This window comes from Mastacembelus armatus, chromosome 24, assembly GCF_900324485.2.
Source record: "Mastacembelus armatus chromosome 24, fMasArm1.2, whole genome shotgun sequence".
In the NCBI taxonomy this organism is placed as follows: Eukaryota; Metazoa; Chordata; class Actinopteri; order Synbranchiformes; family Mastacembelidae; genus Mastacembelus; species Mastacembelus armatus.
This window is the reverse complement of record NC_046656.1, coordinates 18,380,394-18,402,785: the sequence shown is the minus strand read 5'-3', so window position 1 is coordinate 18,402,785 and position 22,392 is coordinate 18,380,394. Positions and strand designations below refer to the sequence as shown.

The 22,392-nt window shown below is 42.1% G+C and overlaps 1 protein-coding gene across 2 annotated transcripts; it reads left to right on the top strand.

The window, feature by feature from the left end:
- Positions 1 to 273: 273 nt before the first annotated feature.
- Positions 274 to 22,093, top strand: LOC113137652 (beta/gamma crystallin domain-containing protein 1-like). 2 transcript variants are annotated; one of them, XM_026319467.2, is made up of 23 exons: positions 2,406 to 2,611; positions 2,792 to 2,863; positions 3,143 to 4,554; positions 4,879 to 8,290; positions 8,507 to 8,686; positions 9,353 to 9,391; positions 9,943 to 10,061; positions 10,616 to 10,772; positions 11,034 to 11,173; positions 12,421 to 12,547; positions 13,030 to 13,065; positions 13,550 to 13,701; positions 13,882 to 14,005; positions 14,419 to 14,564; positions 15,695 to 15,821; positions 16,521 to 16,550; positions 16,678 to 16,790; positions 17,196 to 17,328; positions 18,154 to 18,293; positions 19,994 to 20,117; positions 20,555 to 20,713; positions 21,120 to 21,276; positions 21,656 to 22,093. In XM_026319467.2, the coding sequence occupies exons 2-23, from the start codon at positions 2,816 to 2,818 to the stop codon at positions 21,742 to 21,744; spliced, it is 7,164 nt and encodes a 2,387-aa protein (XP_026175252.1). In that variant the 5' UTR covers positions 2,406 to 2,611; positions 2,792 to 2,815; the 3' UTR covers positions 21,745 to 22,093. The 2 variants fall into 2 exon arrangements, with proteins under 2 accessions (XP_026175253.1, XP_026175252.1); XM_026319468.1 differs by lacking the exons at positions 2,406 to 2,611; positions 2,792 to 2,863 and adding an exon at positions 274 to 546 and having other exon boundaries at positions 21,656 to 21,744.
- Positions 22,094 to 22,392: the final 299 nt, after the last annotated feature.

The window sequence follows — 22,392 nt, the reverse complement described above, 5'->3', positions numbered from 1 at the left end:
CCTGCCATGATTGTGTTCCCCGATCAACCCAACAGAAACAAACAAACTAGCATATCTTTTTCTTAGAAAGGAATCCATGGGCTAAAGTGCGTTTATCTGACAACATCCAGGACTAGTAAAGGCAGAATCCACAGTCTGTACCTGCTCTGTGCTGATTTGGGGCCCCGAGTTGCACAATAACCCGCCATAGCTGGCTGCTGTGTCATGGTGCTCAAAGCCTAGGGGTGTGTTACCTGGCCCGGGCAGATTCCACCAGTACTGAGCCTTCTTTGCTATGGGAAAAATATCACTTCAAAAGCATCCATACACAATGCCATCCAGCTGGCATACTGCAACAATTGCCTTTGACATTTTCTGCTTTTATAGCGCAGTAAATATTAATTAGGCAGCGCAGGCTCCCCTGTCTGCCTGAGGAGGGACAGGTTACCTCACACTGAGGCGGTGGCACTGAAAGGCTTTATTCTTCTGTGGGCTTCTGCAGCGGGCTGCATTTGACCGACTTCTTCCCGGGACAGCCGAGAAGGCAGGATCAAGCCTGTGATCATGGTAAGAGTTTGCGCTTTGTCTCTGTTGACCTGCTTGTACAGAAATGAACTCAGGGACTCCGGGGCTTTGGGCTGAGGACTAGACTGTGTGATAACACTGTAAAGCTGCAGGGTCACGGGTGGTTTGGTTTTATAAAGCTGCAGTCCGTCTAGAAACCTGTTGGTCCTTCAGCATTAATCCCATGTGCAGTAAAACTAAAATAGATTAGTGCGCGAATTTACTATGTAAGTGTTTAATGTCATATGCAGATATACTTCAGGCTACTTCCAAACATGAAGGAAAACAGTCGCCACATAAACATTAACAGAAACAATAACACCCAAGAAGATATGAATTTTTAATCCACTAATTAAAAGAACCACTCCCACCCCTACAGGCAGGGTGGACTGTGAGGTGAACTGAAAAGTTAGAAAGTCCTTAATTAAAACGGATCATGACATGATCTTGATTTACTTCTATGATTTACTTAAAACAACATCCAAACAGTGACCCAGAGGGAGGCAGTTAAAGGGTTAAATGGTTCGGCTCGCTGCATGGAAAGACTGAGTTGAGCTGCCCGCCAAATGAAACACGGGCACGCAGCTTTGGAAACCAAAAACTGAATTCAACAAGCTCTGAAAGCGAGACCATAAACGCGTCATTTCCCCTGGAAAACTTTGTTTAGACACGGCTTCTTGCGGCCTTCAACTGCTAAAATAAATGTAGGAATTTCAATTAGTTCAAACATCGGCAACCTGTTAAGGTGATTCAGCAAAGACAGTATCAATAAGCAGAGTCCTCACACCTGGTTTCAGACTGAAATGCTCAGTTTAATCAGTGTGTCTGCTGGACGCTGTGAACTGAAGTTTCTTTTTGCTTTGGGAGGAACATTTATCCTGAATTCTGACTTGGCTGCTATTAAAACATATGGAAAAACTACACAAACTAATTTTGAATATACACTTTGACATGCTGTCAACACTTGAGTGTCACTTTCTGTTGTTCACAGTTAATATTTAGTGCAGCTGCATAATTTAATGATGGTTATGTCAGACCCTTTATTTGCAGTGAGGCTCTGCCTTACAAGATTATTTATGTGTAATATTAAATATGTATAAGGCATAAACTGCATGAATAGACATGTACTGTCAATACGTGACGCACATACACACACACACATACATCGTCTTTAAAATAACACTACAGTAATTCATAGGAATATACAGTCAGTATTACATTTACTTACTTTATTTCCACATTCTGCTACTTCATACTACAGCTTTACTATATTTCAGAGACAAATCTTATACTTTATCTGATAACTTTAGCTCCTTTTCAGAATAAGACGAATAAAACAAAGTACAATCATAAAACTTTACTGATCCCTGATGGCAAATTCACCAGGCATTAGCTCAACCTTTACTAGCTGCAAAATTAAAGTGATAAACACAATAATGCATCAATAATTATGACCAAACGCTATAACAGATTCATGTGAGATGTGCTCTTCCGCATGATAATTTTACTTTTGGCCATTTATACTTTTACTTATTTGATTGTATGTGGAACTTTTACTTGTAATTGTTGTATTAGTACTTTTATTTAATTAAAAGGTCCTGAGTCCCTCATCTAAATCTACATAAAGCTTCAGTTGTTGGAAGATGTTTTTTTTTTATGTGTGTGATTTAGCTTTTAAACTGTTAGAAATATTCACAGTTATTGCTGATAGCAGCCAGTACACTGTAATTAAAGAATCAAAGTTGGCTGATGTTGGGAAGTCGCTTGCTGACTACCTGGCTCAATAGTGGCGCTCGTGTCATGAGGTTTACGAGCAGCACTTGAAAGCATCATTTTATTACCGGGCTGTCTGCGCTGTGCGCTCGGCTGGAGGGGTAAAACTTCAACAGCACGCATGCCTTTGCCACATTCATTTTACTCGCGCAGTTGTGGATGTTGTACTGGATGCATGGACGAATAAGAAGTCCATCAGCCGGACATGAGTCTAAGTGCAGAGCTGATGCTGCACAAACTCAGCGCTTTATAAGTTGGACGGTTGTGTAAAGTTTCCTTCTTCGTCTAATTAAGGGTGAGTTGATGTTTTTTTTTTTTTTATTAGAGCCGACCGTATTCCTCTCATGCGCAGAGTTATGGATGGAGCCATCATTTTGCTGAAGCAGAGTATCTTTTTATACATATTTTTCTGCTTTTTCACACTGCTTCTGTTTATCCTGGTGGAATGATTTTGTTTTTGTTTTATGCTCTGTAGGAGTTTTTGTTCTAAGCCAAAATCATGTTCACAACCTACATAAAGAGTCTGAATGATATGGTATTTTCTACGGTAAGAGTACAGGTTATCAGCACTCCTGCATGTCTTTGCGATGCTGAGAGATGCATGGCTGTACTAAAAGCGTCTGAACAAAAATCCACTTATATTTACTTTGGATCCCAGGTCTGCACTCCCTTCCTTTGTTCATAGATAATTTATGATAATTGCATAACCACGTCTAACTACTGTCAGTTTATCTTTTGCACATATTTAATTGAAATATGCATGTTTATTAAATGTAAGGGTGCATGCAAGCAGATATTTATGTGTCATTTCTCTGTCTTGATTTAGTCTGACAGCCCTGAGGAGGAGTCAAATACAGGGGTTTTGGGTCGTATTGGGAGCTGGTTGTCTCCATGGAAGGGAAAGGGTCCGAAGAGCCCTACGGAAAATGCCTGCCCAGCCAGTGATCAGACTCTTAAGTCAGAGAAAGGCGAGGAGAGTGATGAGTCTGTGAGACCCCAGGCAAGGCAACAACAGCGGGAGGAGGAGGAGGAGGAGAGCCAGAGTTCCAATCCCAATCCACTTGGTCTCTCTAGAGACATTTTCCTGTGTGAAGGGGAGGACGCCACACAGTCTGCCCACAGACACAGCTCCGCTGCGAGCAGCACTGAGACAGGAGTAGGAGGTCCAAAAGAGGAGGAGTTTGTGGAGAGCAGGAAGAAGAGAATAGGGCAGGGCAAAAAGAAGGAGGGCAGCAGCAACGGGACTTCAGCGAGCGGGAATCTGGAGAAGAATGCCAGTCATCTGACACATCTCTCTTCCCAGGGAGTGGTATGGGACTCTGACCAGGGCCACACCCAGCCTCGAGCCCAAAGAAAAACACAGGCCCAGACAGGCAAGAGGCTCCACGTGTACCTGGAGGAGACCAGTGTGATTCAGTGTGGCCAAAACACCTGTGCTGGACAGGAAGTTGTCCGCACCAAAATCACAAAAAACCTACAGGTCCTCCCCAAGACAAAGTCATCCCCAAGTTCTGACTCATCAAAGATCTCAGTTTCAGATAGTGCAGAAAACAAAAGGACTAATGTTAGGCCTGGTGCTGGGGCACAGAGTTATTACAGTGCTCTAGCGGGATTGCCACTGAAATCACAGAAAGATTCACAATTACGGTCTGAACCTGATAAAGAGCAAACAGTGGCAGACAGCATGGGACGTAAAAACACAGCCAAAAGGAAACACAGGAAGAACTCCCAAGGAGACGGTGGGAACAGCCCCAAGGAAAAAATGCCTCCTAGCCCTCAACCTGCCCCAGAGGGATCCCCTTCATCCGATAACCCAGTGACCAGTCCTCGGGTAAAAAGTCCAAAGACTCAAGTAGGAGAATCACCTATTAACTCCTCCTCCAGACACAACTCCACCTCTCAGGCTTCACCTGAAGGAGGGGGAAGTAAAACTTTGTGCCCTGATACGGTCGAGGAGTTGGACAACTTCCAGGATTCAAAGTCAGTCACTTCAGCCACTCCTGTATGTGTGGGTGATGAGGGCGCAGACATGGAGGACGATGATAGCTTTTACAAAGTAGAGAGAAAAACAGAGACACCGGAGTCCAAACGTCTGAGTATGAAAATTTCTCGAAGTGAAGTGAAGCTTTTTACAAAAAATGTGCCCTTTAATCCTAAACAAAGTAAAGCAGCAGACAATCGGTCGGCGTTAAAGTTTACCAAAGAGGAAGAAAACACCAAAGGGGAAGCTGATCCAAGGTAAGTTAAGTTTTCTACCTAAAATACCCAGGTTGTTGGAGTAAATGTTTAATTGTACAACTAGAGCACCTCCAGCATTAGCAGATGTTACTGTTAAAACAGATTTGTATGTGTTAACTGATGTGGGTGGAATATGACAGGTATAACCAGAGCGGTGAGAGTCATAACACACAGTATAGCTGCTTTAAGATTAGCACTGCACAGTACACATCAGACTAAAATATAGGTCAGTTTAAACTGAGTCACCCAAAAATTAAACTGACCTTTGCTTTGGCAGACAACATATTGAAAAAAAATCATATCTTTACCTTTTATTATACACAGACTACATGAGCTGAAGAAAAGTGAGGAGCATAAATCAAATGTTGGCCGGATTGCAGACAAAATCAGCCTTTTTGAGCAGCAGCAGGTGATGGGGGGTCAGAAGCAGACCTCCCAGACCCCGAGGAGTGCTGATGTCTCTCCAATCAGAAAGGACACTGAGAGGCCTAAAGCAGATATCATGTTGTCAGACCAGAGGTCGAGATCAGCTGAATGTTATGGCACAGCCAGATCCACCTCTTCATCACCCGTCAGGGAGAAACCCGTGTCAATCAAGGAGAGAGCAGTGAACTTTACAGAGGCATCTATATCAGTGGCTAAACCAGCAAAGCCTGCCCTGATGCGAAAGCCTCAAAAGTCCACTTCGTCCTTGGCCGTTGCTGTTTCAGAATCAACAAAACTGGACAGTCAGGGTGAACTGGATACTAAAGTGCAGACAAAGGCAGCAGCAGTGTTGGAGATAACATCAAAACCAGATGGACAAGATGTGTCTGCTGAGGGCGTAAAGATGTCCGTTCACAAAGAACAACCAACAGACTCCAAAACAACAAACGCAGAGGCCTCAGAAACAGCAGATCAGGACTCAAAATCAGGTGATTCTTCAGATGTGGCCAGTAACATCAGTCCACAGCCCAAAGGTCCGAGCAGAATAGGATCCCACTCTAAAAAAAAGAAAAGTAAAGAGCCTACCAGTCCCCTGAGCCCCAACAGTGAAAATCCACTCACAAGTAAACCAGAGATCACTGCTTTCAAACAGGAACAAGTGGTTACCACACAGAAGGTTTCATTAACTTCTGATGAATCACCTAAAATCACATCAGACAAACACTCACTGTCTGAAACTGAACAGAAAACATTTCCAAAGGAATTGGACACATCAGACAAACAGAACAAACAGCCTGACCCTTCATTTAAAAAGGACAATATTGATAAACCAGTCAGCAGACAGGAAGCATTGCCTGTCAACAAAGATGAACCTGATACTGCTGCTCCTAACAGTGGAACAAAGAAGTCTATTGACAAGGGCCCTGTCATGTTACCCAAAAAGGAGGAAGAGGCAGGGGGACACAGCCTTGTATTGTCACAGGAGAAAGACAGGACCTCCAAGAAGAGCACAGAAACTGCAGCCTCCCCCCCCTCACCTGCAGTTGAGCCTACTCAGAAGCCTCCTCCAGTGCAGCAGGCGTCATCTGTTAAAAATCCCAAATTACAGAAAGAATTGCCAATGCAACCTGAATCAAAAAGTAAAGAAAAAGTAAGGCAGCCCAGCAAGGCAGCCACAGGAGAAACACTGCAACCCCAAAATAAGGACACAGAGCCAATAAATCCAGCTGAGAACAAAGATGTGGAGAAATTAGTTAAAGTAACGAGTGAAAAAACAAATCAGACTGAGAAGAAAATCGAAGAAACACAACAGCTCCTGTGTCTGCACAAAAATACCACACAGGGCAATGATTCAGACAGTGGACAATGCATCTCAGGCCCAGAGGAGAGAGTCACTCACTATGATGAAAGGAAAAATGTTGAAACAAAAGAGGACACTGAGCCCATTAAAGACACAACAAAACCAATAGCCAGCCAGCCAGAACCAGCCCCTCAGTTGTCAAAGACCAGTGGTTCATCAGACCTCTCTGCGAAAACCCAACATGTTGTTCAGACAGCAGCTACACATCCAGAAACAGCCGCAACAAGTGTCATCACCCAGACTAATGAGGCTGTCAGCAAGGGCAGGAATGAGAGAAAACTTTTAAAGGCAGAAACTGCAACAAATGTGCCTGTTGAGGTGAAAACAAAGTCTCGAGAAAGCACTGGAGCGGAAACAGTGCCAGCAGTGAATGCAGCAGAACCACAGTCTAAATCTGCATCAGTGGAAAAAATGGAGAATTCACCCGATGACTCATGTACACATGGAGCTAATGATGCCGAGCTCTCAGGCTCGCAGCCTAAAACCAGCCCAACTGCAGCAGTTAAGGAAGTGGCTGTAAAAGCTGCTAATGACACTCCAGTGCTAGTAGCTCCACAGGCTGACAATATGGCAGAGAGAGAACTGTCTGTTAAAGAGCCCGCTCCTGTTTCTCTCTCTAAACCTGTAAACAGAAAACAAGCAGGGCAGGATGGTGGGAATAAAAGTTCAACTGTCAAATCAGTGCCCTCTGAAGACAAAACTGAAGATGTAATAAAATTAACTTCTAGCCATCCACCACATGAGGAATCAAAACAAACAAGGACAAGTGACTCCACTTCACTTAAGGGTACAGGAGAGAGTCCTACTGACAGCAGTGCTTCTAAACCCACAGTTAAAGCTGAGAAAACACTCAGTGTGGCGGTGAAGGAGCTCCCACCTGTTGCTAATGGCGATATCTCCCTGCATACGCAGCTGCTCACAACCAAAAAGGAAGCGGTCAGTAGTAAGCCGAGTCCAACTCCAACAGCACCCACTTTCCCAGAGCCTGGTAAACTGAATCCAGACTCAGTCCAGCGTCCATCCATGAAGAAGCTACATCTGCAACGAGGACTAATCAAAGATGATTCTGCCAAACAACAAGATGCCCCCTCTAGCTGGCTGGATGTGGACTTCCCCAAGAGGAAACTTAAATTCTCAGCACCTAAGCTGAGCTCCTCTGGAAGTGAGAGCAATCTTCTAGATGCTTCTGGTGAGCTAGACGATGATGACTTCATTGAGAAAATCAAGAATCTTTGCGCCCCCTTCTCCCTCCCACCACGAAAACACAATCCCATTCGGCCACCTCAGCCCCCCTTTGCCATGCCGGCCATCAAGGAGGACCACTTTGAGAAAACATTTGACCCTGAGGAGTTTAAGTTTGGTTTGAGCAAGAAGAAGTTCACTTTAGACACAGGCCCCAGCCTCTTAGCCAATCTTCAGAATGCAGAGAGTAAATCTGGCTTAAAGCCTGCGAGGGCTAGTCTAGCAGACAGAAGCATGCTGCTCAGTGGCCGGCTCAGGGATAAAACTACCGTCAAGGGTGAGGAGGATGTAAAGGAGGAGAAAGATGATACAATCAAGGTGAAGTCTCGCTTAGAGGGTAGCTGCGTCCTCAGCAGCCTCACCTCCTCTAGCTTCAGAGGGAAGAGGAATGGAGCCCAGGCAGAAGGCACCAGCTCTGGGGATGTGTCACCTAGTGAAACCCCCCAGCTAACCCCACCACCTTTACCCCAGCCAGCCCATCCAAGCCTGACTGCCACAGCTCCAGTCAAAGACATGCTGGCCAATAAGAGCCCTGCCCTGAGTGACAGAGAGGAAGCCCAGACTGTGGAGGCTGTGGTCACTGACTCAGGCCCTCCACTTCCTTCCTTTAACGACATCAAGCTGCCGGACTATTTAGAGAAGTATCTCCCCCGAGAAGCGGCAAAACCAGTGCAGAGCATACAAGGACAGGATCAAGCCATAAAAGAGGTTTGTTTTTTGTTACTTTCACCAACTAAAGATTATGCTAATGCCAATACAGCTTCCTGAAAACACAGACTTCAGACACCCCTCTTTGAAGTAAACAAGTCGACTGACAAATTAGAGCAACAATCAGAGAGAGACCTTGTCTAACAAAGAGAACACAGTGCTCTGTTCACAGTGAACAAATTGAACAGTTACCTGATGGCTTTCTGTTTATGTTAGGTTACTGGAAAAATGACAACCCTGGTCCCTGGAGGAGAATCAGAGCTGACTGTAAAACCAGGTCCTTTACTTCCTAATGCTGTACCTCCATGTTTTCCTGGGATTCCTGCAACCACACACCCTACACTCCCTGAGCTGAAGCAGCCTCCGGCACAGCCACAGGGCAGAGTTAGTAAGGCTGTAAGTGTGCTGCATACATATGACTAAACAATAACTAATAGTTCAGTACCACAAATTAAAGCTGTACACCTCTGAATTACATGTGTATGACGTTAGACAGGCAGGTGAGCTGGAAATAATTAGAACCTACATTCCCATTAAAGCTGCAGCTCCAAGCAAACATTGACTCAGTAGCAATTTATCATCAGAACGTTTAGTTCAGCGTACAGGTTGAGTTTACTGCGTGTTGACAACATTTCACTTTTCTGCACTTCTGAATGATTTCTGAATTTCTCATATGGACGAGAAGTGAAAATGTGTTAAACATGTTAAATAGTGAAAAATGCTGATTACAGTTTCCTAAAGCTGAAGTTTTTCAGTCACTATCAAACAAGACTGGAGAAAATAAATCTAGCAGATACTCTCAAACTAGGGCAAGTAAATTTTTGGCATGTTTGTCTAGGTATTTTGTTGACATGTGCAGCAGCACTGTGGTGCTTGTGTATAAATAAAAAGCAGACTGGTCTTCATGGACTCAATGTGTCCGTGAAAATAAACTCAAAGGTCAAAACATTCAGAAACGGCACAGCTGCACAAACAAGCTCAGATTAGCCACTAGTCTTTCTAGATGTTTTCCCTGCTCTGCATTTCTTGTCTCAATCACACTTTTGTGCTTTTGCATTCCAGATAAGAGCTGTCAAGGGATTTCACAAACGCCCTGGAAAGGTACAGTAGGCAAAGATTTGCCCACATACTGTAGAATAGAAACAAGATGGAGAAAGGAATCTGGGCAGACAACTCTCTGCTCTGTAAAAACCATCTGTTTTTCATATTGTGTTCTTTGGGGGGTAAACAATGTATTGCAAACACTCAGCTTGATGTGATTATAACCATAGAATCCAACACAGTGCAAAGACTGGTTCTCTAATTACTGCAGAACTTCATTAGTCGGCTGGTAGTTGCAGCATTTCAGACATAGTTTTAATTCAGCGTATCTCCAGCTGCAGCTGTGCAGTGATGCCCTGGATGTAACACAGATCTGTTGGCCTATAAACACTATAAACTTTTCAATTCAGATTTTATAGGTGAAACACTACACTAAAGTAAGTGCCTGTCTGTTTGGGTTTACATAAGGAAAGAGCAATGCTATTATGTCCTTCTCCACACTCACTGAACCATGAATGGGATAGAGTAGGCCTATAATGCACATATTTCTTTTAATGGCTAATGCATTTTTTTTTTTTTTTTTTTTTACACTGCCCCTCGTCTTTTCACAGATGGTGTTGTTTGAGAAATCTCAGTTCAGTGGCCAAGCACATGAGATTTACAGGGATGTAGCAGATGCTACGTCTCTGCACCTTTCACCCCTCATATCCGTGAAGGTTGTTAGAGGGTGGTAAGTAGCAGAAACTTCTAAATGATAGAAAATGTTTTAACATTTAAGCAGTTTGAATCCAATGAATAACTTTAAATGGCACAAAGCAAAGTGGAAAAATGCCAGAGGTTAAAAAAAGTCATTAAAGGCTAAAACTGAATTCTGGGTATTGGGTTACTTGCAAGTTAAAGCTTGAAAACTGACACAAAATGTGATGTCCCAGTGTCCCATAGAGCTTTCTTCTATTACTCACCAAAACAAGTTGCATGGATCCTTGAGGCCTAGTATATGTGTTGAATCCATTTTGTATTTGAACCCTATAATCTCATGTACCTCCATGTTTTTTTTTTGTTTTTTTTTAGCTAGCAATCTTCTTCTTCTCTACCTTTGCTGGAGCTTTTCAACCTTTTGGGCACATTACTGCCACCTGTAGCTCGGTAAAATATTGTGAAGCCATTGGCAGGAATGTGTCTTGTCACCCATAGCAGATACATTTATTTTAACCCCTCGACGTTTTTAACATGTCACCCTGTATTTCTGTCACATAATTGTATACATTTGTGTTTTCATTCCAGCTGGATTCTGTACGAGAAGCCTGACTTTCAGGGACGCTGCATCGCCTTGGAGGAGGGGGGCACTGAATTGACAAATGTGTGGGCAGAGCCTGGTCTGGAGACAGAAGCCGACAACACCCCACCAATGCTGATAGGCTCCATTCGACTTGCTGTCTGTGTGAGTGTATTGGTTAAATGCTTTATCTGCAATACCTCATCTGGCCCTCAGTATCTCAGTGTCTACATCAGCATCACCTACATCACCTTCATAAACGTAACTAATCTGTGATATCACTTTATTGGTATTCAGCTCACACTCCCCCACAGGAAAAAAGAATAAGACTCAGCTAATTAGGATCTTTCTGGGTTTTATTGCAAGGAATTATTTAAGGATGAGCTACAGCTGAAAATTGCTGTGTTTGTTTCTCCCTTTCTGCAGGATTACACCATCCCCCATATTGATCTGTTTACTGAACCAGAGGGCCACGGGAGAATAACACCTTACCATGATGATACAATAGAGACTTGCTCATTTGGCATCCCACTGAGCACCGCTTCCATCCAGGTGCACTCTGGGGTGTAAGTATATAGTATATTTCAGCAAACCAATCATTCATATCTTTGCAAATGACCTTGAGCAAAGCATCTAATAACCTGCCAAACTTTTGTTCTGCTCATGACAATCTGACCCACCAGAACAGTCGTCTTTGGAAATCTAGCCCAGGGTGCTCAGTGTACAGCTGTCTTCCTCAGTGAGATAAAAATCATTACTTTGTTCCTCATCGTTATCTTTGATTTTGCTTTCACTCTAACTCGTTTGCCTGCTCAGGAATGTCTGTCCTGCTGTTGCTTGTTAGACAACAGAGAGAGTGGGCGTGGGGATACTTGGAAAATGTGGAGGTGGAGACTAGATGAAGAGTGAGAAACAGACAAAGGTGTAGAGGAAATGTTCTTCCATGTGAGCAGTGCAGGCATTCAGGACATTTTCTGCCCTGCCCTTGAACAAGTTCATGTCAGTTGCCCGTTTACCAGTTATTTTTGAACGTTTACTTTGGCACCGGTGGTAGAAACCTAACATTTTAGAGATTGTTTCAGTATTTCCTGGCAACTCAACAAAGATTCCAGCAAACTGCTGTCAGACAGCAGCTCTTCCAGGTTAAGTTACAAATAATACTAGACACTGATCAAAGCTAGTGGAAGAAAAACCTGCTTCAGGATGAACATAACCTGAGACTGGGGGTGGCCGATCCTCTTTCAGCACGACAGTGGCCCAAAACACGCAGACAAGACAACACTGGATTGTTGTGAGGACGAGCGTTTGGCCGTCCAGGTGTGCAATGCCTGCAGGGACTTGACTATAAAGACTCTAAGCTGTAATTGCTGAATTAAGAGTGTGAATACTTTTGTAATTGGGTGATTCCAGTATTTGATTTTTAATACATTTGTAAAAAGAAAAATCAAATTGCGTTTTTAGTTTGTTATTAACTGAGTGTAGATTTTAAAAAATACCAGTTGTATTAAATGAAGGGGTGTGAATATGGTGAATATAAGGTTAGTAGCACTTCCTCCTATCACTTCCTCAAACTGTCTGAGCTGGGTTTGATGTTTTTTTGACAGAGGCACGTATGTGATGAATGGTATGACGTAGGTCACAGTTCCAACGAAGGCAGAACATGACAAAAATAAATTGAGAAAAACAGTTTGAAGCGATGCATGCAGATGTATTATCATATAACAAATAGATTTTGTTTCCAGCTCCAGTAGAAAAATCATAATGGGGAGGAATCTTAATGAATATATGATGTGGGTGCTTCTCCCTCCTTCAGGTGGCTGGTGTTCAGTGACCCAGGGTTCCAGGGAATGCTAGCTGTGCTAGAAAAAGGAGAGTACCCTTTTCCTGAGACCTGGGGCTTCCCATCACCCTTCGTGGGATCTCTTAGACCACTTAAAATGGTGTGTGTTGCTGCGGAACATCTCATGTAAACTGCTGTGTGTTGAATTCATTTACTATTTTCAGCCACGGCTGTGATGTGCTTCTGTGGCACTGTTGATTGTTCCACCCTCTTGATCCTGGCTAAAATCTCAACAACTGTTGGACGAATTGTCAGATTTCATACAGATATACAGAGTGTTATCAGTAATGGTGGGCGTATAATAGCATGCTAAAGTAAGCATCTAAAGTCAGTGTAGCTTTAGACTATTGTTTCTATTCTGCTCTTCCCTTTGCATATTCTGTTCTGTTCTATTTAATTATATTCTGTTCTGTTCTGTTCTATTGAAATATATTCTGTTCTTTCAGCAGTGTTCTATCACATTTATTTGCTGCCATCATTTCCATGTAAACAGAACTATTAGTGTAACTGGTGAATGCCTCACCTTTTACCGTGTGTATTTCATTAGTGAAGAAAATAGTTTTGATAATGTCTCTGTTTCAGGGTGGTTTCAAAGTGGAGAATCCCAGTGAGGTCAAGGTATGTTTAATGTTCTTCATCCCTAAGAGTTCAGGTTTATGCTGCTTCACTTGAGTTTGTTACTGATGTTAATGTCAAATTGATATTATAAAGTAATGAAAAGAAACGTTTTATTGGAGGCCTGCTGCTGTTTGCAGTCTTTGGCCCATTTCGTTCTGTTTAGTGTTTGTTTATCTTATTTGAAGCTAAAAATACATTGATGTCAAGGAATTTCCGGTGACACTGCAGCATGTTTTAGCAGCTGGCAAAGATGAGGAACCTTTTTTTTTTAACTTATTGCAGTCACTGTACTTTCATTCACCAATTGTACAAAGTGTAAAATAAATGAATAATGTCCTCACAGCTGTTTCACAAATGACGTAATCTTTTTTTTCCAACATAGTCTATATTCATCAAGAAAATTATTGATCCAGCTGACTATCAGGTTCTACAGGCTTCATTCAACAGTGCCAGGTTTAATAAAAGCTCTGTCCCCTCATTACAGGCTGTGGTGTACGAGGAGCCTTGCTTTGAGGGCTCCTGTTTGGAAATCGATAGTGACATTTTCAGCTTTGGTGAGGATGAAGCCCCAGATGGAGCAAACGGTGACTCAAAGAAACTGAAGTCTGTGGGTTCTTTAAAGATCATCGGAGGATTGTGAGTCTTCATTCTTCTATCGCACCTTATTTCATGCACTTTACCTGCACAGAATTAAGTGAGGTGGTAATCTACATTTTTCTGCAGGTCCTTTGTGCTAGATTGTGAATTTGAAGCTATTGGTATGTAATGCAGTCAAAATACAAATATAGCTTCGACCAGCATTGTCTCTTGTTGCAGCTGGGTGGGCTACAGTGAGCCTGGGTTTGAGGGTCAGCAGCACATCCTGGAGGAAGGAGAGTACCTGGACTGCGGAGACTGGGGAGGCTCAGGGCAGCTCCTGTCCCTGCGACCAATACTGGCTGTGAGTACTGAACTGTGCTAACCCACCGGTAACAGAATGTGATGAATATTAACTGTGATATGATGTTTTGATTATAGTTTGACCACTCAGGAAAACACTTGTAGGGCTAACAAACAGGGATTCATCCAGTCTAACACAGATTTTATTGGAGAACTGTCAAATAAATACGTCGTTCAAACACAATACATTATTGTTTTCATGAAGCTGTGGAGAGGAAATAAACTTACATATTAGCGGTGGGCATTGCTGACTTTGGGATGGCCCAGTCCTTCACTAAAAATCAATATCAATATGGTGGAGAAACTGATTTACTTTCAAACATAGGGCCGGCTTTTTTTTTAATCCACTCAGCCATTTATTTGTTTTTCATGAAGCCTGGTATGTAGCTGATCAAATTTTCATCCCTGTTACAGGATTTTATGACTCCACACCTGAAAATGTTCAACGACAGAAATTTTGGCAAGCTGGGCGTCAACATTGACCTCACTGTGCCTGTGATTAACATGGACGACACAGGCTATGGCATGAAGACGCAGTCTATTGACGTCATCAGTGGAGTGTAAGTGAAAAGCATCAGACGTCCCAGTGTAACTTTCAATTGGAAAATTGGAAAATGACAGATAGTTCACAGCATTATTTCTACTGCTAGAGTAATGTGGCTCAGCTGCAGCACTTAAGGTACAGTATGCTTGATTCTTTGCATGCCCAGCTACTACTGAGTAATGACAACTTACAGCGAAGTACATGCTTTAAGATGCATTCCTGTGGTTCAACTTAATAGTTCAGGCTACAGTTCCTGTGAAGCCTAGTGTTAAGAGTTTATTGCCATTGTTTGTAGCTCTGGTGCGTAACGGTAAAGCTGCCGCACCCATGCTGACAGGTCAAGACACATTACCTAGTTCACTAATGTTTGGTCTGCCACACCTCACTGGCTGTCAGTGTAAATTGGTTTTGGAGCACGCTGCCTCACACCCTTTGGCACTAGGACTGAGTGAGAAGAAGTGTTGGATATGGAGGTGGAGCTCCAACAGGAGGAGGAGGAGGAGGAGCTCCTGTTTCACCTTATCGTCTTTAATATTACATACTGCAGAAGATGCAGATAGCATCTGTGTTCCCTAAACAAAACCAGAAAGAAACCATAATAATGCCAAGGAAGAGGCTAATAAAATGGTGAATAATAGACAGTGGAACATGTTCATGTTTAGGAGACATATAACATTTAAAGGTTATTCTTGCTGTGCTGCTAGCCTGTCATTACATTGCACAACCTCGCCCATGTCATGCTGCTGAGCTTCTGATTGGCTCAGTGTGTTGGTTTCACATTGGGCAGAGAGTCTTTTCTCTCAGCTTACACATTAGGACAAAAACAAGCCCACAAAAGCAAACAAGGCTCTGCCTGTGTGAGGAGCAGAAATACCCAAACCATTACCAACAGCAGACACTCACTCTGCCACCCAAGACTTGCCACATTTGCTAAAAGAGTAAATACAGTACATAACTTCTGAGATACCATCATGTGGGAGGCCATTATCAGCTTGGAGTCAGACCAAAAATTGTTGACATGCATGACTTTTTGTTTCCAAATATTGATGCATCAAAGACTGTTTCTCTACTAAGTGAAATAAAACGAAAGAAAATGTCAGAGCAAAATTAAAGGGCCATTACTCTCCTGCTCCGTTGTTCTTTCAGTTGGGTAGTGTTTGAAGAGCCGGGCTTCTGTGGTGAGTCCTACATCCTGGAGAAAGGCCTGTATGGAAGCCCAGAGGACTGGGGGGCGCTACAGCCCAGAGTCGCTGCAGCAATGCCCATCCTGCTGGTAAGAACAATGACTCAGTGAAAGTGATGAAATCATGCTATGCTGCTCTGGTGGAAAATAACCAGTTATGAGAGAGGTGGTGCAGCAACTGTGATATTATATTGTCAATCACTGTTGCAGTCAGTGTCTTTGCTTGAGCAACACATAAACATGTTCATTGTAATTTTAGCATTTCATGCCCATGTGCTGTCATTGCATGTGACCAGTCACAATATTTAAGCTTGTGACCAAATCAAAATTTAGGACTGAGAGGAGAAGTCTCCAGGGAAACAGGCAAATCTTTGACCACAACATGTGGTAGCGGCAAAACAAGAGTAAATCGCTGCGCTCAGTGTAAGAGAGGAACATACTTGTCATAAGATGGGAAGTGGAAACATCTTTGATCACAGATGAGTCATCGTGAAGCTGCTTTAGTTTCGAAGCTGATGATGACAAACAGACATGGATTTCATGCAAAGTCTACTAGCAGCTACGCTTTCAAGAAACAAATACATAAAATAATAAATAAAAGAAGCAAACTAACCAATAATTACATCTGGCTTCAGTTATAAAACAAACAAATAATGATAATATTTGTCATTGTTTTTCCCAACTAAGCTCATTAACCACTACTGAAGAGTTTAGAAAAGACAGAGAGATATGCATTTTCATTATTCCCTATTGCTAAATGAGTTTCATGAACCTGTTGTTTCATTTCAGGATGATTTTGAGAATGCAGCCAAATTTAAGGTAGGCGAATAAAGAGGGTGAAAGAACACCTCTAATCTTTCAGAGATATATTCATCTTATTTGCTGAAGTATGTGAGGAGAACAGAGCGGATGACTCAGACTTATTATCTTGCTGTGTGTGCCTCAGGTGCAGCTTTTCTCAGATACAGGTTTTCAAGGCTCTGTCCTCACACTGGATGGCAATGTGGCCTCCCTGCCAGAGGACTTCTCTGTGGCCTCATGTAGGGTTCTAGCTGGAAAGTGAGTAATACTGCAGTACTGCCAAACACAAAATCTCCCACTGTGGTTATTGGGAATTTTGATATACATTGAATCATAGATATTTTCAAACAAAATGCATCATCCTCCAACCATGTTGGTCCTTTTGGATTTCCCAGTGGTGACCTAAAATAATTGCTGTTACAAATTGTTCAAATTATCTGCAGGGTTCAGAATCCATCCCAGTTATTAAAAAATGCCCCCTATGGCAGCAGCTGATGATATACTGTATGTCTCACATGCTCTTTGTGCAGCATCCATACTAATTTGATACATGACTTGTTATGTATATATTAAAACTGGAAACCTAGATTATGCAAGAACATGAGTCTGACTTTTGTGCTCATCTCTTCTGTGTGTTTGTGTGTCTATGCAAATGATTGTCAGCTGGTTGGCATTCGAGGGCCAGGACTTCGCTGGCAGGATGTATGTGTTAGATGTGGGCAGCTATCCAGACCTGAGAGCCATGGGTTGCGTTAATGCCAGCTCCTCCATCCTGTCACTACAGACTGTTGGCTTTGTAAGTTGTTTAATTCTTCTGACCGTTTAACACCCGCTCCCATTTTCCCAAGTCTTAAAGAATTTAGTACACTGTTGGACTGCCAGAGTGTTTCAAATGTAGAGAGACAATATATTCAAAGCTGCTACAGCCAGTGCTTTTATCACGATTGATGACTCTGTATAATGTGGAAGGTGTCACAGAAAATGATCACCCAACTCTGCAGTTCCCCTCAGACACTTTTGTCTTAGCAGACTGATTCCAATTCACCCAAGTGACCAAAAATTCTTATGCAGGGATGGTCTCTTAGAAAATAACCACAGTGGCTGAAAATACTAAATTTGTTTAGTACATTTTGATCTAATTTATGGAAACTTATATTATATGTTATATTAACGAATACTGCATTTCAAAGCACTAGGTATCTGTGAAACATCTACATAGTGCTCACAACCCACAACTTTATCCAACCAGGATGGATTCTCAGTGCTTTACATACATCTGAACCTTAAAGGTGATTCTGGCTGAAGTCGCATAAACATCATGAAAACATTAAACAAGAAAAAATAGCACAACATGAAGGTACATAACCTGCGAATTCTCTGTCACTGTTCTCTCCATAAAAACAACCATCTGGCATAAAAGCTATCACTGCTGCTGGCCTACATGGCTGGAGACTTAGAAAGCAACCCATTACAGTTTACAAAGGGCAAAAATGCCAGGGAGCACAAAGGTGGGAGCTTGGTCTGTTTCCAGGGAAACCTCAAAATACCCATTCATTTTAGCCTGTACGACTCGCAGCTCTCCACCCACTGCATGACTTTCTTTCTATTCCTCCCTTGGCAGGAGTTCTCCCTGCCATCCATCACTCTTTTTGAGCGCTGTGGTCTGCGGGGAAAGAGGGTGGTTCTATCTGATGGGTCAGTCAACCTTCAGCTGGCTGGGGGCTGTAGCAGGGTCCAGTCTGTGTTAGTGGAAGGAGGCATGTGAGTACATTACAACAAGATCTCCCCTTAGTGTGAGTTTATGCAGAACAGCCCCTGTGTGTGTGTGTGTGTGTGTGTGTGTGTGTGTGTGTGTGTGTGTGTGTGTGTGTGTGTGTTTCTACTGGGGACTGAACCCACAATGTGGTCAAAGCTATTTTTTCTACCAGGAACATGTGAAAAACAGTACGATCCTAAAACTTTCACACACATCGGCGGCCTGGGCTGGTTCTGAGCAGCTCCACATCTAAATCCCTATTGTCTTTTAATCTCTTTTGAAATCAAACATTACCATCAACCAACAGGCAGACAAAGCAGGTACTTGAAATTAAAGATGAATCATTAAGAGATAATAAAACAAGCTAAATCGAACTTGTGTGTCCAATTAAGTATTGTGCTGTTCTTTTAATTAGCTGTAGCGAAAATGGCTTTTTAGAGGTATTGTTGTTAAAAACTGTGCATGTGAAAGCATTTGGACCAGCATGCTCTGCCATGATGTTTCAAAGATTCTAATTTGTTGAATGCACAGCACAGGATCAGCACATATTATTAACTATACTGCAGTCTGACAGGGCTAAGTGATGATGGAAACCTGCTGCTGATGTGTGAGATTCAGACTGTCGGTGTAAGTCCATGCTGAGGAAATAAAGTGCTCACAGTGAGCTAGGGCTGTCTCTGGAGTGGCACATTAATAGTCCAGGAGAGACGGGCACTCGGCCTACGACCAGAGCCCCCGACAAGTTAAAAGCAACATTTGATGCCTCACTGAAATTGGACAAGCTCAAAAATGGAACCACTGTATAAGTTAAAAAAAAAAAAAATGTTGGTCTTAGCAGCACGAGAGGCTAAACAGCCTGAGCGTATAATGTCAGAACAATTAAATTTAGGTTTTACAGTGAGTTGCATGAATTTTAATTGACAAGAATGCTTTTAGAAATCTCATTATTATATAGCAGCATTCATTTAGAAGAACCAAAGCTACATGAGGCAGAAGAAAATAAAAGACAAACAATTATGAGGCATCTAGAGGTTGAGTCATGGCAACTGGACTTCCAGTTTTTAGGTCAAAATGTGTCACCACCCATCCGAGTAGCGAGAAAGAGAAAGCTGTTATGGAACCTCCAGTTTATCTTCCAGGTTGGTTTCACTCCACCCCTAGTCCCATAAGCTCATTAGGTGAGTTATGTAAATCAGGTGAGAGTCATTAGACCCACACACCTGAGTTGGTTTCACTTCACACCTGGTCTGAATAGGCTCATTAGGTGAACAATAGAAGTGAGCTCAGGTAGGGGTCGTCAGGATCTGATGGTGGACTCGTGACCCCTCTGATTTGATTTGGTCCATAATTTACTGGGAATAGATGAAAGGGCAGTGTTCCTAGCAAATTAAGAAACAAATCAAAAGTCTTCCAGGGAGGACACACTCTTGGTGAATCAGAGGTTTAAATTGGAGGTTCCATACCAGGTTTCTCTCAGACTGATGAAGCTACTAGAAGTCCTGCTGCCATGACTCAACCTCTAGAAAACCTCACCTGGACGACTGAGAATCTCCACAGACAAATCATGAGGCATTTATGAATGCCATATATGAATTAAACAAACTGTATATGAATGCAAACCAAACCTACACATTATAAACATCACAGTTGTATTGCTGTTTAACCTTCACATAGTGAAGTGTTTGTGACTTTTCTTTACTACCAGGTGGGTACTGTATGAGGGAATCAACTATCGGGGTGCTCAGATTTTGCTGCAACCTGGTGACATTCCAGACTGGCACAAGTTCAGCAGCTGGCAGAAAATTGGGTCCCTCCGCCCTCTAATACAGGTATATACTGACTCCCTCCACTTTGGTCACAATGCAAACAGTTTCTCACACAAAACATCTGCACAAGGCAAAGGTGGAAACATGCATAAGCATTTGATTTGTTTTTTTTTTTTTCATCTTAAATATTTGAACTGTACAAAACTTACCTTAATCTACTATCAGTTCCTGCAGTTGCTCCATCATGGTGACGCATCTGGAAACAAGCAAAAAAATCACAAATTAAACAGAAATGGATTTTAAAACACATTTTTACGGATGTGTCTGAAAACTACACAGCACAACCTCAAAGACCTCTGCATCAGCTAAGACTGTAATCATTGATGTATAATCAGAATGTAATTATATGGTAAAGGGCTGTGAGAAGCTTTGATTAAATGTTATGGTCACGCTGTACTAAGCACCTTTCTTCATCACTGTTTTGACATTTGTGTTTGTAGAAGCAAGTGCACTTCCGTTTAAGGAACAGACAGTCGGGGCTCATGATGTCTGTGACCGGCAGTCTGGATGATGTTAAATTGCTGCGGATCCAGGAAACAGAGGAGATTGAAGGACTGGAGCAGATCTGGTTCTACAAGAATGGACACCTCCACTGCAAGGTGCCAACACAGTACAATCATACACCTACTATGAGAATTCAGGGACTTTTTTCCGTGAATTGTTCTATGAATGAGTAATAATGGAGCTGTATATCAGGCCCTTTTAATCCAATCAAGACCAGGACCAAAGCAGGTCACACAAAGGGTAAGACTAACTTTAAGGACTTAAAATGAATTTTAATACCATTGAACTACATGCATCACCTCGGTTGATCTTCTATTCCCAAAGTTCAAATGCTCCTATTTTTTAAGCAAAAAAACCTCCATATCATTATAAACTGAGATCCATTCATCAAGTATAAACTCTATGTCTATGTGAAGGCATCATTAGACAGTGCCCAGTCCCACTCTACAAATATTAAATGTAACCGAGGAAATGATCAACCTCCTTGGCTTGTGTTTCCAGTTGTTGGAGGAGTGCTGCCTGAGCCCCAGTGGTAGCGTGATGATGGCAGGAAGCCGTGTCGGCCTCACCCCAGAGCCAGGCCTCCACCTCTGGAGCATCACCCCTGAGGGCTTCATCCGCTACACCCCCACCTCTGATCTGGTCCTGGAAGTAAAAGGTCAAACTGCAGCCCTGCACTTACAATGCAACGTGCAATATAGAATAAGAAAGAATATTCACCTGTTGTAGGAGTTTACATCCAGGGAGTTAAGTGTTCATCACTGTCAATTACTGACACCTTGTGGACTAAATACTGTAATGTGTACTTAGACGCACAGTATTCTAGATAGAATTGAAATATACTAACATATAATCAGACCCTACACAACAAACAGGATGTTTGTAATTCTCCTATTATCTGTAGCTATATATGCATGTAATAAATCTCTAATAATACACAGCAAACATTAACTCATGCGACCTGCATTAAAAAAGGCTTTAGATATTGAGAAAATTAATAAAAAAAATATTAACTGGAAAACATCTCTCTCTTTCAGGGGGGCATCACTACGACAAAAACCAAGTGATTCTGAACTCACTTGATCCAAATAAACTCCAACAAAGGTGGAACGTGGAGATTATCTGAAAACACACTTGCTGCTGAACTGGATTCCTAATGAAAGAGGTACAGCTCTACAAGAGGCTTTGTTACAAAGTAGTAAGACAAGTGCTCAAGGGTGAATTGTGTCATTGAAAATGCTCAATGCTCCTTCAAGAGGATCTTAAAAATATCAGCACGACATCTGTGGATAAACCTTTAAGAATGTATGACTACCCACAGAACATACTGTACAAACAGTGTGTCTGAACTTGAAATGCTTCATATTTTACATTTATAGTAAAATATACAAATTTATATTTTATCTTTTCATTGCATGTACCTTTTTACCTGGATGAACTTAAACAGTATTAACAATTAAACTTTTTTTATTCAATGTCATGATATAAAGTTTATGTCCCAGCTGCATGCAACATGAGGAAACACTTTTTTTTCTTTTCGTTTAAACAAAATAACAACTTTTGTTGTTAATAAATAAATAAATAAATGTTATTGACAAAATAAATGTTTTGTCAATAAATTTCTTAAATACACTGTACAGAGAAACGAGCTGCACATCTACAAAGGTTTCAAATAAAATCTTTCCCCTAAGGATGAACTGATATTGTCATGTTTAGCAACTGCATCCTGCAGCCACATAACGTGAGATGCACAGACTGAGCCCGTGCATCTTTT